The sequence below is a fragment of the Neovison vison genome, chromosome 2, assembly GCF_020171115.1.
Source record: "Neovison vison isolate M4711 chromosome 2, ASM_NN_V1, whole genome shotgun sequence".
NCBI lineage: Eukaryota > Metazoa > Chordata > Mammalia > Carnivora > Mustelidae > Neogale > Neogale vison.
The window spans coordinates 215,237,224-215,258,623 of NC_058092.1; the positions used below are offsets into that span (position 1 = coordinate 215,237,224).

At 54.4% G+C, this 21,400-nt stretch overlaps 1 protein-coding gene across 4 annotated transcripts in view; it reads right to left on the reverse strand.

Moving 5' to 3' along the window:
- The window catches only part of SH3PXD2A (SH3 and PX domains 2A), a 235,251-nt gene that overhangs the window by 105,594 nt on the left and 108,257 nt on the right, over window positions 1-21,400 (reverse strand). For 3 of the 4 annotated variants that reach the window (XM_044240436.1, XM_044240435.1, XM_044240438.1), the window contains 2 exons: window positions 14,082-14,158; window positions 4,504-4,595 (listed from right to left, as the gene is read on the reverse strand). In XM_044240436.1, the coding sequence (XP_044096371.1) occupies window positions 4,504-4,595; window positions 14,082-14,158 (169 nt within the window). Of the gene's footprint in view, window positions 1-4,503; window positions 4,596-14,081; window positions 14,159-14,322; window positions 14,406-21,400 lie in introns of those variants that run through there. The other variant, XM_044240437.1, reaches the window with a different exon arrangement.

The window sequence follows — 21,400 nt, forward strand, 5'->3', positions numbered from 1 at the left end:
GGGCGTCTGCCTTTGGCTCGAGTCGAGGTCCCAGGGTCCTGGGATCAAGCCCTGCATCAGGCTCCCTGCTCAGTGGGAGATCTGCTTCTCCCTCTTTCATCCCACTGCTCCCCCTGCTTGTGTGCTCTCTCAATTTCTCTGTCAAATAAATAAATAAAATCTTAAAGAAGAAAACAACGGTCAAAGGGGCCAAGGCAGGTCCCCATGTGCCCTGGCCAGCTGAGGACCAGAAGGGGGTGCTTTGAGGAGGGGGCTGACTTAGGAAGCCTGAGCGAAGTGATGGGTTAGGGCTGGGGTCGGTTGTGTCAGCCTGAAGCTAGCCTGCCCCGGGTTTGGATCGTGGCTCTGCTGCTTGTCAGCCGGCTGACTAGGTAAGCTATGGCGGCTGTCTGGGCCTTGATCTCCTCTGTGGAATCACGTCACGGTCTGTCTCCCGTGTAAGACTCTAATGAAGGCTGAACCATCAGTCCTTCCTCTGGCAGACGTTCTGAGCACCTGCTCTGGGCGCCGGGGATGTAGTGCGGAGGGTACAGGTACTCTGCACTACTGTTCCCCCAAAACTGACGTCCCAGGGAGACGGACCGAGAGTCAGCGCCATGAGTGAATGGGCCACATGGGAGTGGTGATTCATTCTCCATGAGGAAGGACGAAGCCAGGAAGGGGAGGGCAAGCACTGGGTGGATTTTAGCAGAAGGCCCGGGCCCTCCCTGCAGAGCAGCTCTGTGAGGAAAGACTGGAAGGAGGTGTGGGAACAGGCCAAGGGGCTCACTCGGAGAGGGGCCACGGGGCCCAGGCAGGGGCAAGAACCAGTGCAAAGGCCCCAGGGCAGGAACACCGCTGGCAGGTGCAGGCAGCAGCCGGCAGGCCTGCGTGGTTGGGGAGGAGTCCGGCGGGGGAGCGGCAGAGGGTGGCGTCCGAGGGCAGGGAGGGCCAGGCCAAGAGGGCCCTGACTCTGAGGGACATGGGGGGCACGGAAGACTTTGAGGAGAGGAGAGACATGATCTGACGGATCTTTCTAAACGACCCTTTATTCCGAAATGTTGAAGATGGACCCTAGAGAGTGCGGGGAGAGGCAGGGAGGCCAGTCAGGAGGCCAGAATCCAGAGGAGGACGGGAGATAGGGTGGCTCAGGGGGGCAGCAGGGGAGACGGTGAGAGGCGGTCAGAGTCTGGAAACGCTCTGAAGGCAGCACCCCCGCCCCCGGGTGTGCTGAGTGGATGGCAGGGTGGAGGGAAGGGATGCACGTATGCAGGGGCTTGGGCAGGCCCAGCAGCAGCCCACATGTGTGCTTGCAGTGGGAGGCAGGAGAACGGGAGCTGCCTTCCTGGGGGGCTGTGTGACGACGGGGCGCCACCACGGCTGTGCTGGGTCAGGCTCACCTGAAGGGTCCGTCCTCAAGGGACATCCTTTCTGTGTGGGGCTGGGGTTGAGAGCGAGGCTAGCAGTTCAGAAAAGGGCTGGGCTCTCCCCCACAGAAGCCAGCCAGCGGCCTGGGATCAAAGCCGGGGAGCTCTGGCCTGGTCCGCCTCCCCCATCAAGGCTGGGCTGCCACAGCCTTGCCTTCCCAGCAAGACAGAAATGGGACCCAGGCCCCCGCCCCAGGCCCTGTGAACACCCGCAGGGCCCTTGCGCCTCACACTTGAAAGAGCCAGGGGGTTATCTGCAAAATTCCAATTAAATCCACAGGCTTTGATAATTTGATAAGCCGCTCTACAGTCGCCCCTGAGTCAAAATACACTGTTACTTGAGCCTGTGTTTATGTTTCAGGATGGAGGGGGAGGTGTACTGAGGAGGCTCTGAGGGAGGGGGGGTGCAGGCTCTGGGCTGATGAATCGTCAGCCTGTCAGGCCCGGGTCACCGACGGGTCTGGGCTCTAACGGCAGGCACACTGTGGTCTGGAACATGCGTCCCTCTTGGCAGCTCCCGGAGGCTGAGCAGGGCCCGGGGAAGAGAAGCCCTTCAGAACTGTCTGTCCACAGCTGACCCTACTTCTGGAGCCTGAGGTCTGTCTCAGGCTGGAGGGCTTCCTGGTCTCAGGCCATCTCTTGCCAGACCAGCTGTGAGCCAGCCCACGTGGCTGGTAGCCCCTCAAGAAAGAGGCCAATAAGCCCCCTGACATGGTGACTTGGAGGCAAATGCTTTCCCCTGCAGCGGAGAGTGTGCACTGGGCCACATTCCTTTCTGTTCTACAAGCGTCCGTGAACAAGACTGCGGAGTACTACCTACAGGCCAGTAGCCCTGACCAGGTTGTCTTCATGCACTTGTTACCTGTCAGCCCTCTGGACCACTCCACGAGTCCCATGTTATCATGTGTTAGGGATGGGAAAACAGAAACACAGAGAAGTTGAGCCAACGACCAGAGACACAGCCTAGAGTGGCAGACCTTGATCCCAGAGCCCGGCTGGGCAAAGCCATGCCCACTGCCTCACCAATATACCACTGTCTCCCCACGCCTGGTTGGCATCATTCCTGAGGGCCTTCTGGAGGGGAGCAGAAGGCTAACCTATTGCCATGAGCGCACAGGTGGGGAGGTGACACAGGACCAGCTGACTGGCAGAGAATGGGGCAGAGGGGCACGGATCAAGGGCTGTGACTGTGTGACGATGCACTGGCTGCTTCACCTGACGGCAGTACCCCTTTCCCCTCTGGGGGTCAAGTGATCACCTGGGACTTCAATGACAATCACCTGGGGAGGGACACCTCTTTTCTCCCCATGGAAGGAAGTGTAAAAGGAAGGGGAGGCTGTGAGAGACCATCACAGCCGGATGGACCAGGGTCACTGCTGGGGTCTCTGGAGCCTTCATCTGCCCTGGGAGAGGGGCACAGAGAGGGGAGGACGGAGAGGGACACAGAGAGGTTCAGGACCACTGTCCCCCTGACTCCTCCCAAACCAGGAGGGCAGGCGGGAGCTGTGGAAAGAGTATGGGCCTCTCTATGAACCTGAAAAATCTGGGTTCGAGTTCAGGCTGCTGCTGTGAGCCTGTTTCCACATCTGTAATGTGGGGATAAGAATACACAAGTCCCCCTCTCATGAGCCCGACACAGCAGGTGCAGCGAGGGACATGCTTCTCCCTCTGGCGAGAGCACGCTTTTCTGTCTCGTTTCGTTGTTGACGAAGCTCTGGCCCAGCCCACATGCCCTCTGAGTTTCACCGATAATCGCTGGAGGGAGCCAGAGCAGGGACTCATCCCGGTCCCTTTGTGGCAGAGGAGGGAGATGAAGCTCAGGGAAGCCACGGAGTGACCCGCCCCGAGGCTGTGTGGCCAGTAAGCAGTAGAGTTGGGGCGTGAACTCCTCCTAGTCTCTGTGGCTTTCCACGAGTCTACCGTGTGAACCCGTCACTGATGAGTTTCTGATGGTCTGTGGTATTTGCTTGTTTCTTAAGCCCATGGCAGCCCTCAGAGAGATGGCAAGCCTCTGGGCTGGTAGGTTTTTCTCCCCCGAGGGCCCAGGCTATTTTAGGCTCTGAGTCCTCTAGTACAAGTGGAAAGAGAAGGGTCCCTCCCGGCAGGACTGCCATGTACGGATGTACAGACCACACACTCAGTACAGGGAATGATGCCCTTAGAGCCATGCAACACACACCCTTGTCTTCAGGCTTTTCCTCCCCATCCCCAGATGGCCTCTGGCCTCTTCCCACCTGCCCCAGGTCATTCCTTCGTACTATTCGTTCCCTTCCCCCTGCAGTACCTACCCCATCTGCCTCTCAGCCACCCATCCTTGTACTTTGAGATTTTAGGGAAAAGAGATGTTGAGGGATGTGATCTCTTGCACCCCGACCTTCTCCCCAGCCAACACCCTTCCCTGTCTGCCCTCTTCTGTGCATCGGCCCCTGGTGGAAACCAGAGTTCTGTCTCCACTGAGAACCCAGTCTGGTGAGGGACCTGTTCTGAGCAAGAGAGGGTGGCCCTCGCAGCGGAGCCCGGTCGTATGGGTGAGAAACCGGCAGGACTGGGTGGATCTTCGTGACCACCAGACCCAGAGCATTCTTATTCCAGAGAGAAGAGACACCTGCTTGGTTCCCCATTTCTTCCCAAATGTGGAAATACCAGCCAGCACTGGACTACTAGGAATCAAAGATTTGGGTTAGAGCCTCCTGCCTGTCATACACCCAACCAGCTATGCGACTTCGGACAATCACCTAACCTCACTAAGCCTCAGTTTCCTCCTCCGTAAACACAGCTATTAATGACGGTCAACCCTGGACATCTGAGCAGAGGGACCGTTAGACTTTCTTTCACCTCATCTGCTCCTTACAATAACCTGGGATCTAGAAAGAGTGTGCGGGGAAACCTGCCCCCAAATGCACAGACACCCTCCCTTGCCAGCCCTGGGGTCAAGGGAAAGGAGGTCAAGGCAGTAAGAGTCTGGAGAACAATGGTCCGTATACCTTTGGCCCGTCTCTCACTTTCCTTGTGTCCCCACATCCTGAGCCTCTCCAGGCTGCCCTCCACTTTCGTCCACACCTCAAGGCACAAAGAAGAGGCCTGAACTACCACTTACTCTTTTGGGGGGTTGACATCCTCTGGCCGGGCCTCAAAGAACCGAAAGACTTCATCACACTGTGAAATGTGGGGAGGCAGCCGAACAAGTGCCTGTGGAAAGACAGGAAGAAAGGGCATTAGGTGTGATGAAAACCCCAAGCAGGGTCCCCTTGGGCTGCCAGTGATGGCAGAGGCTCAAGGACGGTGCCATGGGTGACACAGCCAACTGGCCGGCCACCCCCCCACCGCCCCAACCAGACAACTCATCAACAAATCAACCAATCAGCAACCTAATGAGACAGCTCTCCATCCGTCCCACCCATTAGCCAACCTGCCAATTAATCTATTAACCAACTAGTTAAGTAATAAAAATAACTCACTGGTCAACCCCATGAATCTATCAACCATCCAGCCAACAATTCAACCAACCAACCATTCGACCAGCCAGTTCGCCAACTAAACAACCAGTCCACAAAGCAAAAAACAATGCCCGTTGATCCTTATGGCCCTCAGGAGCTAGTCACTCTGTGTGAACCCTGAAAGAATTCTCTCCTGGCCACAGAGGAAGTCCAAGATCCTTAGCCCAACAACCCAAGGTCTTCTTCTACCAGCCTCGTCTCCCACCAGCCACATTCTAGACACGCCAGATAGTCACTGTCTCTAAATACTGACTGCACAATTATTTAATGACAAGCAGATCATTCTAGCACGGACAACAGGGGTCTGTGACAGAATCCGATAGTACCTAGAAAGATTGGCAGGGTTTTAGGAAAGACTCTTCGACGGTGACAGGAGAAGATGGGCACCGTGTGGGGGTAACTGTCCAGGTAGGATCATGGGCCAGCCGTGAGCTTGTCACCTCAGGGAGGCCTGAGAGTCTGCTGCCGGAAAGTAGTGGGTGACTGCCAGGCATGGTCAGAGCTCCTGCTGTGCACCAGACCAGGGCATACTCCATACCTCATAGCCTGGGGCACCTGGGACCCCTGACCTGCCCAACATGGAGGCAGGGGCAGCGTGAGACCAGGTGAAGCCCTGCTCCTGGCCGCTGCACTCCGTGTGCAAAGAAGATCCTGGAATGATTCTTTAGTACAGACAGCAGAGGCCACTGCCAAAGCAGGGCTGAGGGCCAGGGCCAAGGGAACTCTGGGCTAGAGCCAGAAGGGAGAGGAAAACTTGGGCCTGTGGGACTTGTGAAGATCTGCCCATGAGGAGGCTCCAGGTCAGGGGTGAGCTGAACAGAAGCCTGTCAACGTGCCTGTGCCTCGCTGGGCCCCCTTCACCGGGGATGCTTCAGGGGCCATGATCCAATCTGGCATCTCCCCTGTACCAAGCGTGCGGGGACCTCCGTGTCCGGAGTCACTGGTAACCTCCTAACGGTCCTCTTGAGGGCAGATCTCATCCTTATGTTACTGGTAAGGAGGTGGAGGCTCAGGGAGGCCACGTGGCCTGCCCTCAGGCTGTGTCAAGGGTGGGAAAAAACTTGCTCGAAGGTAAGCTCCGTGCAGTTGGGAGTCAGTTCTGTTGCCTGCGTGTCCCTAGATCCTAGAAGAGTGCCTGGCACAGAGCGGGCAGGCAACGAGTATTTGCTCAAATGATGAATGAAGAAGGGTTTTGCTGTGCCAAAGCCCAATATCTAATAGCAGTGGGACATGATAATGGGGCAAAAAAGAAAAAAATGCCCATGTGGTCTTTGACTGCAAGGAGAGAGGTCTAGTGTTAAGGAACAGGGAAGCAACTGCTCAATTCTTCTCTGAGCTGGTCAGGTAACCGTGCAGGTGTGGCACTGAGCGCCAGGCATCCCACCATGATGGTCCTTTTTGATGTCATACCTGCACCTGGGCAAGATAAGGCCCAACTGCAGCGGGTAAGACAACATCATGCAATGCACAGCTGTTCTTTCTAGAGCCCCTGGCTTTCTGAGGGTCCCTAACACATTCCATCCCACAAAGGCCAGGAAACAGAAAAGAAGGGAAATGAACATTTAATGGGCAACTGTGTTCCAGGCACCATCCCGGGCCCCTTGACCCCAATCATCTGACAAACAGTGAGGGCTTTTCAGTGTGTGCGTCTGACATGGGGCCCTGCTGGGGGGTCACAGGGGTGAGTCAGATGCAGCCTCTGCCCTTGCACGAGCACGTCTGATGACGTTGTCGCTGGAGGTAGACATTTTGTCCTGGAGGCAGACACCCTTGCCTTTGTTTATGACGGAGACACTGGGGCTATTGTGCTCATGAGAGGAATGAAACCCTGGGCTCAGAAGGTAGAATGGGTACAGACCCCCCCAAAGCATCCATGTTGTCACCTAACCTACATGGCCGGTGCTGTTTCCTCCCCAAAGAAAGGGAGAGGGAAGGGGAAAAGAAAGACCGAGGAAGGAGAAAGAAGGAGAAAGATGGGGGGGGGGGGAGACAAAGAGAGAGAGAGAGACAGATGGAGAGACAGATCTACAGAAAGAGAGAGAGAGACAACAGAGAGGGACAGAGGGGAGATGAGGCCTGTGTGCAGCAAGGGCCCCTGGCAGAACCGAAGGGCTGGGCAGGGCAGGGCAGGGAAGGATGCAGGAGGGAAACCATGACCAGGGACCCAGGCTGCATGCAGACTCGCTGCCAGGGTGACCTCCCTGAAAGGACGAGGGAAGGGAGCCAGGGCAGGTCTCCAGCCGGCCTGGAGCGCTCGCGCCCTCCCCGCCCAGCATGCTGCCACCCACCCGCTGCGCAGGCCCCGGCCGGCCAAGGGCTCGCGCAGCCCCAGAAGCGAACACAGGGGCTCTTCATGCCGACAGAGACCGGCATTCTGGGGGCAGAGGACGTGTGGGCCATGAGGGCCTCAGACAAAGAGGCCTTTTGGTCGAACCACCGTGGCATCTTTACTTAACAGAGAGCCCCGAAGGGAGCCGCATGGAGGGCTCATCCTAATTTCAGGCTGACGAGAGGCTCTCCGCTCAGGGCAGCTCCCATCAGTGCCACCGCCAAGCCCGGGGCTAGCCAAAATCTTTTGGCAGGAGACCTTGAAGCTGAGCAGTCCGTCCCCAAGGCCTGGGCCGATGATGACTATCAGAGCTGGGGAACCCCCCTCCTCAATCCAGCCATTCTGAGAGGGCCATACGTGGGTATTTCCAAGGACACCTCCAGACCTAAAAGTCTGCCATTGGACATCCAAGATCTCTGCCGTTGGGTGGTTAAGTCTGGGCCTGAGGGCCTCAGGGCCAGCCAGACACAGGTTTGAGTCCTGGCTCTACCGTTCACGGGCTGTGTGAAGCTGAATGTGCTGCTTGCCCTCTCTGAGCTCAGTACAGTGGGTTTGATACGGCACCTATTTGTTAAGAGGCTAAGTGAGAATGTGACACGGAAGAGCCTAGCACAGTGCCTGGCACTGAATAAACACTCTGGAAGTTTTAGTTGTTGTGCTATTGTCTTTGCTGTCATTAGTCTTTAGGTGAGTGCAGTGATGCAAATGAGAATGAACACTGGGAGAGGAGTCAGGAGACCTCAATTCTAGTTCCAGTCTGGCCCTTATACACTTGCTACCCGAGCCCACCTCACACTCATTTCTTCTAGGATAGAATCTCACACTATCTCATGGAACACCCGCTGGAGGAGGTAAAATGAATTCTGTGGGCACATGTGAAATGATGCCTTGTAGATGCCCACCTTGGTCTTGGAGAGCACCATGTTCGTTAGTACAGCAAAGGCTCTGAGAAGTCCTGCGGGGAAGAAACCTATGGAGTTTTGTTTAGGTCAACACTTATTAATAATCATGACATGCTGGGGGATTGGCTCATTTAATCATCACATTAACAGTATATACCCGTCTCAAAGGGTATGACTAATTCCACTTTTACAGAAGCAAATAAAGCACAGAGAGGTTACGTAACTTTTCAAGGCCACATAGCTAGTAAGCAAGATTTTCAGTTGGGCCATCTGAGTCCAGAGCCTGTGCTCCATCTGATCTACTGATCTGTACTGCCTCCCGCACTACCCACAGGTCTCTGATTATGGAGCAAGTCTTCCAACAATTTCTATTAACAGCCCACAGAACACAGCTGGGACATATCCAGGCCACAGACATTCTGAAACTTCTTCCAGCTCTAACAGTCCAAGGCTCCAGCACTGCAAACAGCACCATTAGGAGTGAACTCAATGTCTGACCCATCATTCAATCCGACTGAGCCTTTTGATTCAGGCTAGGTGGGAAGAGCTGGAATGAGCATGACCTCCCAGCCCTCAGCATCTAGGGAGGGGGCCGCTGCCCCATGGGGCTGCTTAGGGTATGCAGGCCCCCACCCTATGTAAGCTGAGCTGACTTCAGTCCCCTTCTGACCTTGCCATTCTGTGGCCCAGGGCGATCGTGAGCTGGCTGAGAGCAGATCTGGAGAAATAAGGCAAGGGAGCTAGCTGAGGGCAGAGGGTGCCTAGGGCTGAGGGAGACTGGTGAGGAAGTGCTAAAGAGCCACCCAGGTTTGCCATCAGGCAGTCCTTCCTGTGCCCCCTTCCCCAGTCCTAAACTGCCCTGAGGTCTCTAGATCCTGGCCTGCCCCACACGGTTTTCTGAGAGCCAGCGACACGGGCCACTATTTGCACTGTGTCATCCTTCTAGAAGACACAAATTCAGATAAGACAGAGGGTGGCTGTGTGCCTCTGAGACCTGCACCCAGATGCGGCCAACACAACCCTGGGTTCTCCAGTGCAGTGGCATGGGACGGGCCCCTAGGCAGACTGTCCTCAGACGTTCTTCGAAGGGACCCCCCCCCACCACCTCCACGAAGCCCACCACTCTGGGTAGGTCTGTCCAAGGACAGAAAAGTTTTACATCTGGCCAACCATGGGCGTCCTGCTCTTTCTATGGGATCAAACATTGTCCTCTTTTTAGAAACATCATCTTGATTTCTCATCAATGGAAATCTGGGCAAAAGCTGAGTGACCAAGGGCAGAGGGTGGGCGGAGGGGGCATGGCACAGGGGGCTGGAGTCCCACCAAGCTGGCCACCCACTCCCTGCCCCAGCCCCACCCCTGGGCTGCCTCTGGCCTGCCTGGACTCTTTCTCCTGGATCCCTACCTAGGAAGCTGGGCTCATGGAACTTCTGTAAATCAGTATCTCAAACACAGGAGTTCTCTTTTTGAAGGACCAGGCTGCAAATCCTTTTGAAATGGAAACAGTATCTCATTCACAGCAGCACGTGAATTCATGTCACAAGGGCTCCTAGTACATCAGGGCTTCCGGGACATGTCACCCTCCTGGGAGGTGTCCTCTGCTCATGTGCGATCTTTGCATCTTGTTGGCAGACATTGCCTGGACACCTACATGGGGCCATGCTTCCTGCTTGTTACTGAGACACAAAGATAAAAGGTGTGGTCCTCAAGGAGCTCCAGGTCTGGAAAAGGTGGACACACAGAAACTGTCCTCCTACAGAGGATTGCTGTCCTGTCTGGAGGCATGCACAGTTTTCACAGCAGGGGTGCTCAGCTTTCCCTGGGGAACCCAGGGGGCTTCTAGAAGGGGCACCATGGGAGCTGAATCCCTAGGAAAAGGACTAGCAGGGGCAAAGGGTGGCAGCTTGGGACTCTGGCTAGTTGGGAACGGCGGCACTTTTGATGGGCTGGACTGCAGGGTGCGGAGGACAGGCAGATGCGGAGGCCTGAGCAGCACTTCGGACGAGCCCACAGAGGGCCCGGCCAAGCCCCTCGTGGGTTCTTTTTTTTTTTTTTTTAAAGATTTTATTTATTTATTTGACAGAGAGAGATCACAAGTAGGCAGAGAGGCAGGCAGAGAGAGAGAGAGAGGAGGGAGCAGGCTCCCTGCTGAGCAGAGAGCCCGATGCAGGACTCGATCCCAGGATCCCGAGATCATGACCTGAGCTGAAGGCAGTGGCTTAACCCACTGAGCCACCCAGGCGCCCCCCCTCATGGGTTCTTATGGGCAATGGGGCTCTTCTGAGGGTCTTCAAGGAGAAAAGGGACACAATCAGTTTTATTTCAGGCTAGAAATCCTTTTCCTTGGTATATGGACTAACAGAGATGGAGACATTCTATCACTTGGTTTCCCCAGAGTACCAGCCACCTTGGGAGGCATGAATGCATCAATCTTTGCTCTCTGCTTCAGTCTCCCTATCAGCAACACTCTTAGAATGAGGCCACAAGAAGTCAGTCTCCCTGTATCTAGGACAGAGTATAACAGGAAGCTTCTGGTGCTTCTTCAAGGAGTGTGTTTTGGTTGGGACATGAATCTTTCTCTTTATTAAGGTGAGACCCAATGACGGGCCATGCATGGTGGGAGGGAGATGCCCGGGACGAAGAACCACCACCCCAGATAGTCTCAGTTTTCGAACCTGGAAAGTGGGGATAAAACTGAATGAGTCTGGGAGGTGCAGAGAGTCAGGGGTGGGGTGGGGAGAGATCCTTACCCCTTGAGGGCTGACCCCCCCTCCCCTAGTCTGATTACAACCAACCCCTCATCTGTCCCACAAAGAAAGCCATTGATCCTGAAAGCAAGTCTCTCTTGGACAGCAGAATAATAGAAGCAATCTTAGCTTTTTGGGCAAAAAAAAAAAAAATTCTAGTTGCACCCATCAGGAAATGGAGACTTGTGTAAACGTCATTACCATGGCAAAGGGTGACTTGATCACTCTCAAACACTGCCTCTCACTGCCCCCCATCCACCCCTGCCCCAGGATATTTATTTTATCCCACAGAAAAACACTGCAAACATGTATTTCACACGCAAATGGAATCACTTACACAACTGTTAGTCCCAGCCCCTAAAGTATAGCTCACGCTTGTTAGTGAGATGAAAGTCTTCGACTTTTTGAGGCCACAGAATCATTAAATATTAACCGCATAACCGTGTTGCCCATTAAATTAATTTATGGAGTTAAAGAAATGCCTTTGGAACCCCTCTTGATAGACACCCAGCCCTCAAGTGCCACATAAAACAATCACCGGGCTGGTGCTTGGTCAATTTTCCGTGACGCTCATCCAATCTGCTCCATATATGTTTAAAATTAACACTGAGATTTGGGCTGTGAAACCACCTTTGGGCAGAGGGACTGGCTGGCCCGCGAGGGCAGGGAGCCTGAAGTCTGGGGAGGTCTACCGCACGGTCAGACTTTCCACGTCTGAGTCCTGGCAGGGGAGCTGACTGCTCGAGGTGCAGAGCCAGCTTCACAGTCTTGGGTGCCCTTGAATCCCCAGCAAATCCCGGCCCGGGAGTCCACGCTGTCTAGGAGCCCAAGGAAGATGCTGGCCAGCCAAGCATGGCCGCATATGCAGGGTATTTGAAATAAAAACTCCAGCAGTGTGTCCCGGGACAGACATGGATAAGGGAAGGGCTGGCCAGGGAGCAGAGTGTACATGGCACTGACCATGGGATTCATGGAGGGGCCAGTGATACTGAGCACAACTTGGATCCCGAATGGCCATAGACTGGACCATTGGGAGGCAGAGCTGCGACATGAAATGCTGGGGTGGGGGTAGCTAAGGACTATTTCTGGCTTATCCCTAATGACCATTCCAAGGTCATCCCAAGGTCTCCGACAACGAGACCACAGATTCCAGCTTTCTAGTTCAGCAGAATTAAAGGTCACTTCTGCACTGACCTGCCCCCCTGCCATTCTCAGAGTAAATTACAGCCTGGGAGACGGCTAGCTGCTGGCCGAACCCAACTTGGCTCTGAGAAGCTCCTGTCTGTGCTAATCAGGTTAGGAGGCTCTGCCTCTTGCAGACCCCACTTAAACGGCGCCCCCAGCGAGCAGCAGCAACACTGGGGCCCCAGAGCCCCCCTGAAGCTCATCCTGATTCAGGAGTCCTGTTCAAAGCCTGATCCCCGGAGATAAGATGTTATCAGTTTCCTCCTCCGGATGGCCCAGGACCCAAGACTGCAGATGCCTCGGGCTCCAGGAGCCTCCCAGGCTGATGTGAGCCATAAATTCCCAGCTGGGAGAGGCCTCCCCCACTCTTCGCCCCCTCCTCCCTGGGCTGTGCCCATTTATTTAACTTCTTGGGAAAGATATAAGGAGAAATAAAAGCTCAGGCAGCAGCCATCAACTGAACTGGAAATGGCAAATGCCCTTTAAAGAGAAAAATGAATATTGATCTGAAGAACAGGAGCCTCTCGCATAAGGGAATTCATCACTGGGAATTCTTTTTCGGTTACGGCAGAAAATGTGACCAAGTATGATCGACTTAGTCATGAAACTGAAACTCGGGTTAATGGAGACTCCATGGAGTGCTCGTTTGCCTATCGGCTTGGGAATACCAGTTAGGACATTGAGCAACTTGCTTCTTACTTAAACACTTTTATTGCCCAGCATAGTGTTTCTGAATCATAAAGTATTAGCGAATGAGCAGACCCTACAGCCACAGCTCTGTGCAGGGACACAGCATTTGAGAAGCGACAAACACTATGATACACATTGTCCTGTCCAGCCCCCTTCAGGAGCCCTTCGAGGGAGCTGTCTTTACCCTGTCCTTTCACAGATGAAGGAACCTGGGTCTCAGAGAGGTAGACTCCCTTGCCCAGAGTCACAGAGCCCGTGCGGAGGCAGTGGGATTCGATTCCAGCTCGCAGGTTACATTTAACTAAGAAATCTATCCCATGAAAGCCAGTGGGAACATTAAATTGTTTATGCCTTGTAGTAATAATAATCCAAAGCTGGGGTCAGCTGACAGTCTCCTCCCGTGCTTGCACTTGCTGGCCTGCGTCACTCGCTTTCCTCCCCATGACTACCTTCTGTGGAGCTACTAGTCTCCCTATCACACAGATGTGGAAACTGAGGCTCTGGGAAGTTCAGTGGCTTGCCCAAGTTCACAGAGCTAGTGAGGATTCTGAACCCAGGCAGCCTTGCATCCAGAGGCCATGGGTCAAGGCCAATGAAGTGGGAGCCTGGCATTTTCCCTGCAGGGGTCCTGGGCTCTAGTAGAAGGCTAGGCTAGTCTAGGCTCTTGTCCAGAAAGACAAACGGGGTCTTCTTCATGACATCGCTGAAATTGTCTCATCTCTTCATTGGCATTAGCTGTTTTTACACACCTGTGCACACACGCCTGTGTGTGTGTTTGTGTGAGTGTGTGTGTGAGCGTGACCACTGGCATGGGTAAAAATGTGCACATAAACATCCGTAACCATCAGGACTTCTGTGAATAAACAAATATGCAGTTCAGAACTCTCAGATGCTACTGAACTCAGAATTGATTCCAACAACTCTGGTCCCAAAAGGAATTCAAAGCAACAGCTCCCCGGTGTCCAGCAAAATGTCACATACAGAACATCTCCCTTCAGCAGGAGACCCCTTAACCGAGCTCCCACGCCCGTGGAGGTGATTTAAAATAGCGTTTTGTAAACACAGGCGTGTTCTGAAAAAAGTCAAGTCTCAGTGTGATCCCAAGGCCCTTGTGCCCCAGAGAGTGGCCCAGTCACAAGTGACCCCTCCCCGAGGGACACTCAGACCCACCTCCCTGGCCGGGAAATGCCAGGCGTCAGGAGGAGCCTGCTAGACCACAGCAGAAGGTTTGGGACAGATGGTGCTCCTCCACGGACGGACAGACAGACAGACAGACTCTGTGGCTGGCTGGCCGGCCCCTCCCCCACCTGCAGGCACACGCTTACCCGGCAGTACTCGTCGATGGGCTTCAGCCTCTTCACAGCTACGTCCCGGATGTGGCTTCTCCGGAAGAGGATTTTGCCTGGAACAGAGAGGGCTGTGAGCTGGGTGACTCTGGGGAAAGCTGCCATGGGGCCCCAGCCTCCTACCCTCTCCCCCCACCCCCTCGGCTTCTTAGCCTTTTAGCTGGCCACTGAGTGCCACCGCCCCTGCCCAGCATCAAGAACACAAGAGATGGGCAGTCACCTCTCCCAGGGGGCAGGAGGCGCCCGAGGCTGAGAGCCCAGGACTTCTGGGGCCCAGGAGTGGCCTCCGAGGCTGCCATCTTGGCCAGATCACCTTGTCTGGGTCTCAGGGCAGGATCGATGGCCTGACGTGGGCGCGGCTCCCAAGTGACCTCACAAAGAAATACAAAGAACGGCCCAACCCACACACTGGGTTTTGCTGTCAGGCCCTTCCCTCCTTGAGAAATCGGCATTCATTCCTGCCAGCCAGGCAGGAATTCCTATTCTTAGTTTAGGTGGGAGGCTATTTCCAGGGCGGGCGCAGGCCAATGCCAAGGAGCGTGGCTGCCCCAGCCTGACTTTTCCCCAGCCTCTCTGCACACACAGCCTCTAGCAGTTCAGGCCACCAGGCGCAGATGGGCGGGCACACCCCTCTGCAGGTGTGGGTGGGGCTTCCAGGAAATGCCAGCCCCTGCAATCTCCCCAGCAGGCTCTTCCGAACTAGCCCAATTCAATTTTAACAACTAGATCAATGCATGGTCCTTTTCAGCTGGTTCAATTTAGAATTTGAACTCTTTGGTTTGACTCTCAAGTCCTAACAGCTAACATTTCTGTGCCTCACTGCCATCAATGTCTAAGTCAATGCCCCCTTTTTAGAAGGCCTTCCTTGATTGGCCACGCTGGGAGTAACTGCCCTCTTTTCTACACACTTTGTCCATGCCTAAGGCATGTGCCCCATTCTGCTGTGTGTTACAGATGTTTGAAAACCTCCATCCATCAGGGGTCCGTCTGACACATCTTAGAACCCACATAGCTCAACAAATGGTGAAGTGCTCGCCCTAAAACTGTAATAGGCATCCATTGTCCCTGTCTGCCTGATTTCCCTCTGGAGAACCTCCCTCCTCCATTCCCGGTCCTTGTGGTTCAAAGGGGCTGACCACACTCCCTGGCAGCAAGGGTAGGCATGTGACCCAGCCTAGCCAACCAGAGTCACAGTGATTGGCTCAGAGATGGGCAGGGGACCTGAGGGGTCAGCCATGAGACTTCTGCTGGAGTCCTTTCTCTCCCACAGTTGCTGAGCTGGCAGGATGAAAGCCTGGAGCTTCTCCTGGCCATCTTTATTATTGCCTGAGAAGGAAGCCCCCAGAGAGAAAGGAGTAGTGCCCAGAACAAAGTAGGTGTTCAATGAATGCTTCCCGAATGGTTGAAACGCAGAGCAAAGAGACGGCAAAGGGCAGGTTCCTTTGACATCGTTTGAGCAGCTGGACATAGTTGTTCTAAACCCAAGGTCTACCTGCTACTTGCCACATGCATAAAACAAGAAAATTATTTTTTGCTGAAATTAGTTGGAGACGGATTGTTATTGCTTGCATTAAAGGAGTTCTAAGGAAGAGAATGGCCATGGCAATGTGAACAGAAATGTAGCTTGAAGATCAGTTCATGGGAGCTTCTTCTATTGAGGCCCTAGGGAGGTACTAAGCATTGTCTTGGTTTAGGCTGTTTCCCAGAAGCTGACCCAGAGACGAGGAACTTCGGTGGTTTATTTGGGAACGGGTCCTGGAAGACACCATGGGGGAGTGGAAAGGGAGGGAAGGGAAGGAAGTATTACCAAGCCAGTTAATCCCCGTGGGGAGCCAACAGCCCAGGTCCTCTGGGGAACCCTGGGGGTAAAATGGACTGTACGTCCGAGATTTCCCGACTGAGGGCGAGGAGCATTTACCTCCAGCTCCCAGCCTGTGACCAAATGAGACCATCACATCTCCGGCTCCTTCAGCCAAGTATGTTTGCGAGGCTGGAACAAAATCCCCAGCCATTCCCATGAGCAGCCTTGGGAGACAGAGGTGAAAGGTAGGGGACCAGGGGTGGGGGGCACTGAAAACAGCTGTCACCGCCTGAGCTCCCGGTCACCAGCCCTGCTCCTGTCAGACAGCAGAGCAGCTAGTCTGGCCTGTTATGGGTGACTTGTTTCCCACTGGCATCTCTCGTCTCCCTATATCGGGTGTGACCAACTCCTTCCTCCCCTTGGCACTACACTCCACTCAGCACAAGGCCTTGTATACAGCAGGCGCCCCTCACCACCCCCCAACCCCCCGCCCCAAGTGCCTGCTGCTGCATTCATCTTCCTCTCCTGCACTGTCCCTCAAGCTCTCTTTCCTCCCTTCCTCTCTGAAGCCAAGCAGACAGGCCATCTCCCCGTCAGAGGCCCAACACTCTGTAGACTGGACAATGTCATCAAGATAAATCAGCTCTGCCACGTGCATTCCTTTTGAAAGGAGATAAAACAAGATTTATCAAGACACTGGAGACCGCCTCTTTTCCTTGGGGGAAGATGTCACAGATTTGGTATTCCTGGCCTCCTTGCCTCCTACCCTTTTTTGGTTGCCTGTCGCCTTGCCGCCTGCATGCCATGGGAGTGTCCGCGCACAGCCCTGGGGACAGCTCGTGAAACAATCGTGCAGCGCGGGAGACCGGCTCTCGCTCTCGGGCCTGACTGGAGGATGAGCAGCCCTGGGCAGACTTTCTGAGTCCTCTGCCTGAGCCTCCCTCCTCGGGAGCTGGAGGATCTCCTGGTCCGGAAATGCCCCTGGCCACGCGGCATCTCACAGGACCCGGAAGGACGCGTCGGAGCAACGGAGGAAAGTAAGAAACTGCAGCAGGGACCCAGGCCCACAGACCTGGCTCTGCCCTGCGTGCCTCCCGGAAGGAGATGAAACATGACTTATCCATTCTCCAAAAATAGCACTCATGCCCTTCCTCATGCTGGCGAAGGACGAAAAGGAAAGGAGGCAGATGGGAGATGCCTCCCGCCCCACCACCCCTATGGTGGCTGATCCACTCTCGGAGCTTAATGTCCCCAAGATACATACATAGATCACGTAAGACCTGATCCTGCTGCAGGCAGAACCAGCAGAAAACTCATAGTTAAGGGACAATGAAGGAGCCTCCTTAAGGTGCAGAGAGGGCTGGGAGAAGGAAGGAAGGGATGGGGGTGGGAGAAGTGGGGAGACAGGGGTGAGGGCACCCTGTCCACACTGGTAAGGCACCCCCAACTTGCCCCTCGCGCCCACCCCCTGCAAGGGACGCCACCCTGCCTTTGGGTTGGACACCTTCCATCCCCTCCACGAGGCTCGTGGGTCTGCCGCTCAGGTGCAAAGTCAGAGGAGAATTTCTGTACAAGCCATTTCCCGGCTGATTTTAGTTTTTTGGAATTCCAATAGGGCTTCTCTCCTTCCCACTGAAATCCTGACAGGAGCAACGTTTTCTTTTCTTGGGGCTTTGGCCCAGGCTGCAGAGGGTAGGAAAGGGGAAAGAGGGAGGGAAGATCTGGAAGGGATTCTACGGTCTTGAGTTCTCTGTTAGGAATCCAAACCGCACTCGGGAAGCCACACCGGGGACTGTATTAAAAGGGAGAGAGAAAAAGAGGAGGAGGAGGAAAATCCCCATTAAGGAAGCCGAGACCACAGGGCATTAAAGGCCTCTTGTAAATGTAATTCAGCCCGGTCACAGCTCCTGCCAGAGTCTTCAAAGCCACGCAGGCACTGCCCCAGAAATACGATAAAGCATCATAAGGAAGATTACACATGGGCCATGAACCAGACCTCAGGATATAACTCATTCTTGAAAGTGGAGAAGAAAGCTGTCAAGCCGGACAGGATCCAAGCACATAGGTGTAGGTCCCTCTTGCTGCTGCTCTGGGCTGGGCTGAGAAGGGGGGACAAGCAGAAGGAGCAGGGGCCTCAGCAGGAGGCCTGGGTTCAAGTCCTGCCCGGGCCACAGGCTGGCTGTGTGACCCTAAAGTGGGGTCCTCCTCCACTGTGGCCTCTGCATTCTCGTCTGGAGACAGAAGGCCTGGGGCTCTGAGGCTCCTCCCTCCAGGGGTCCTAAGATGTATACAGCAGGTCTGGGGGGCACTGAGAGGGCAGAGGAAGAGGGAAACAAGCAGAAATAGTAGCCAAGGGCTTATTGTGTGTCTGGCACGTGCTAAGAGCTTTCTACTGGATTCGCTTGCTTAATTCTCATGGCTTTGAAGCAAGTACTTTAAAAAAAAAAAAAGATTTTATTTATTTATCTGACAGAGAGAGAGTGAGAGAGAACACAAGCAGGGGGAGCAGCAGGCAGAGGGAGAGGGAGAAGCAGGCTCCCCGCTGAGCAGAGAGCCTGATGTGGGGCTCGATCCCAGGACGCTGGGATCATGACCTGAGCTGAAGGCAGCTGCTTAAAACCTGAGCCACCCAGGGGCCCCACAAGTACTTTTATTATCTCTGCTTTGCACAGGAGATGTCAGCTCAGAGAGGACTTGTCCAAAATCACACAGCTACTAAGTGCCTGAGCTGAGACTTCAGCCTGGGATTTTGAAGCTCACATTGTAAGGGGGAGGGAGAAGGCAATGAATTCTTTGGGGTCCAATCAAATAAGGCCTTGAGAGGATTTAGGATTTTAGTCTGTGTGATGTGAGCATTAGTAACATGTCCTCCGTGCTGCGGGCTATGCCGTGGTCTGGGGAACAGCTGCCTTGGGGCCTGACGGAGGCCTGTGTAAGCAGTAACTGTGGATGGTGGCATACACATGGCATACCACGTACCAACAGTCCCCCGAGGGCTCTGCCTATCTGATACAAGCAGACCGGTGAACGGACCACAAAGTAGGAAGGAGAGGGGATACAGTGTCTAGTAGACTCTGGAAAGAAAGAACTCCCCGAAACAGCATACCTCCCTGTCCTTCCTGCCCTGCCTTGTGGGTCATGTATCAGCCGGAAATCGGGGGGAACTGCCAGTCAGAGGTCAAGCTCTGCCTCAGTCCCCAGTGTGTCCTGACCTTCTCACCAGGAGTGTCCACTCTGGGCCAGGACACATAGATGGGGCCTTGACTCAGGAAGGTCCCCATGCTTGGGGGTGGGGGCCGGGGTATTTCCTCCTCCGGCCCAGGATACCAGGCACATAATGATGCATCTCAGTGGTACCCAATGGGTCTTAGAGGTGGACATTTGCTTCTGGAAAACGAATTGTTTCATTAGCCAGGGCACTGGCTAGTTGAAAAGGACTCGCCTCTGGGCCTCTTTTGGTCTGTTCGAGTGGATCTATTCTTGGCAGCCTCTTACCTTCACGTTCACAGTGTGCATGTGCACATACACACATATATACCCCCTCTTCTGTGCTTTCTCTGCCATCTGGAATGCCATCCATCTGTCACTGTCCTGATGCTCCAGGTGCTAAGAACACCACAGAGAACACGACAGATGGGGACCCTGCTCTCAAGGAGTTTACATTTGAACTGGCAGGGCCGGGGTGTTGGGGGGGGGTGTATGCATGGAAGGGATACAGTGTGCAATTTTCCTATCTAGTAAGTAGTTTGGTTATACCTATGTGTCTCCCCCTACTTCTAAGAGAGAATAAAACAGGGTAATGAGAAGGGACATGTGGGGGGTGTGGGGAGAGGTGGGGAGGGGGAGGGGAGGGGCGGAATTCAGCTAGTGGCCGGGGAAGTTTGGTGGAGACTTTGATGAGGAGAGAGAGCCAGTCATGCAAAGCTCTGGGGCAAGAGTGCTCGACAGAGGCAACCAGACAGTGAATTTGAAAGACAGAAAAGAAGCCAGTAGCACTCATTTAAGCCACAGAAAGGAGTTTGGTTTTCTTTGCAGCACCCTGGGCCTCCTTCCCCATTCCAAGACCTCCTCCCAGAAGCCTTCCTTGATTGCCGGCCCTGTCCTCCTTTCCCAGACTCCAGGACTCCCAACCTCACCCATCTCCTGCTATCCCAGGGAATTTGTTAGGGAGCCACCATCTCAGGGCCACCTCTTACCTTCCCAGCCCCCCGATGTACAGGCCACCCCGGCCTCCCAGGGCATAGATGTTCCCAACTCTCTCCCTTCAGGGCAGCCCAGAGAGCCTGGAGCGTCACAGGGGACTGGCCTAAGAAATAAGGGAGGCCACAGCATGGCCCGGAGATGCCAGACCACATGGTGCAGAGACCTCGTTCTCCACGAGCGACACCCCTACCCATTTAACTGGATCTGAGGACAAAAGGGGAAGGGGGTATACGTTAGCCTCTCAGGGCAGCTACTACAAAGTACCATAAGGTCAGTGGTTTAAAACAATAGGAATGTATTCTCCCCCTGTTCTGAGGCTGGAAGTTTGCAAGCGTGGGCAAGACTGCGCTCCCTCTGGAGGCAATAGGGGACAATCTGTCCTTGACTCCTCCAGCTTCGGGGACTCTGGGTATTCCTCGGCTGTAGCAGCATCACTCTGGTCTCTGCCTCTGTCTTCATGTGGCCTCCCCGCTCCGTCTGAATCTCAAACCTCCCTCTGCCTTTCTTCCCTAAGGACACCTGTCTTTGGGTTCATGCCGGCCCTTAATTCAGGATGATCTCATCTCCAGATCCTTATCGGAATTACATCTGTGAAGAACCTTTCTCCATGAGGTCACATTCACAAATTTGGGGGTCTGGATGTGGACCTATCTTCTGGGGAGCCACTATTCAACCCACTACACAGGGTTATGGGGACGTCCGCAGAGCTGGTTATGGGAACGTGACAGTCTTATATCCCTGCATTGCAGTCACCTTGAGGACAGCGATGACTTTCTATTACTCTCTTTGTCCCCAGCAATCCCTGGCACAGAGCTGGGTGCCATGAATGCGGGTGTTGCCTGATGCCCTCAGGAAGGTCAGAGGATTGTCTAGAGAGAGTGAGTCAAGGGTTGCTGGAACCCAGCAGGGGACAGGCGAGCTGTGTGGGTTGGAGAGCAAGGAAGTTGGGGGATGGGGTTCTTCTCTGGCTCTCCTGGCTGATACGGCACCCAGGAGAGCCTCTTCTTTGTCAAACCAACTTGGGGAGAGAAGATGCGAAGGTCACTAGAGGAACACCCCGCCCCTGCAAAGAATGACATGCATGTTTGCTCATAGCGTGCGCTATGGTCTGAATGTCTGAGCCCCTCAAAATTCACGCTGAAATCCTAATGCTCACTGTGTTGGCATTGGGGTGGAGGCTTGGGGCGTTGGCAAGGTGTGATGCCCTCACAAACGGGATGAATGCTGTTATGAAAGACACCCCACAAAGCTCCCTAAGGCCTCCATCCGGTGAGGAAACAGTGAGAAATCTGCA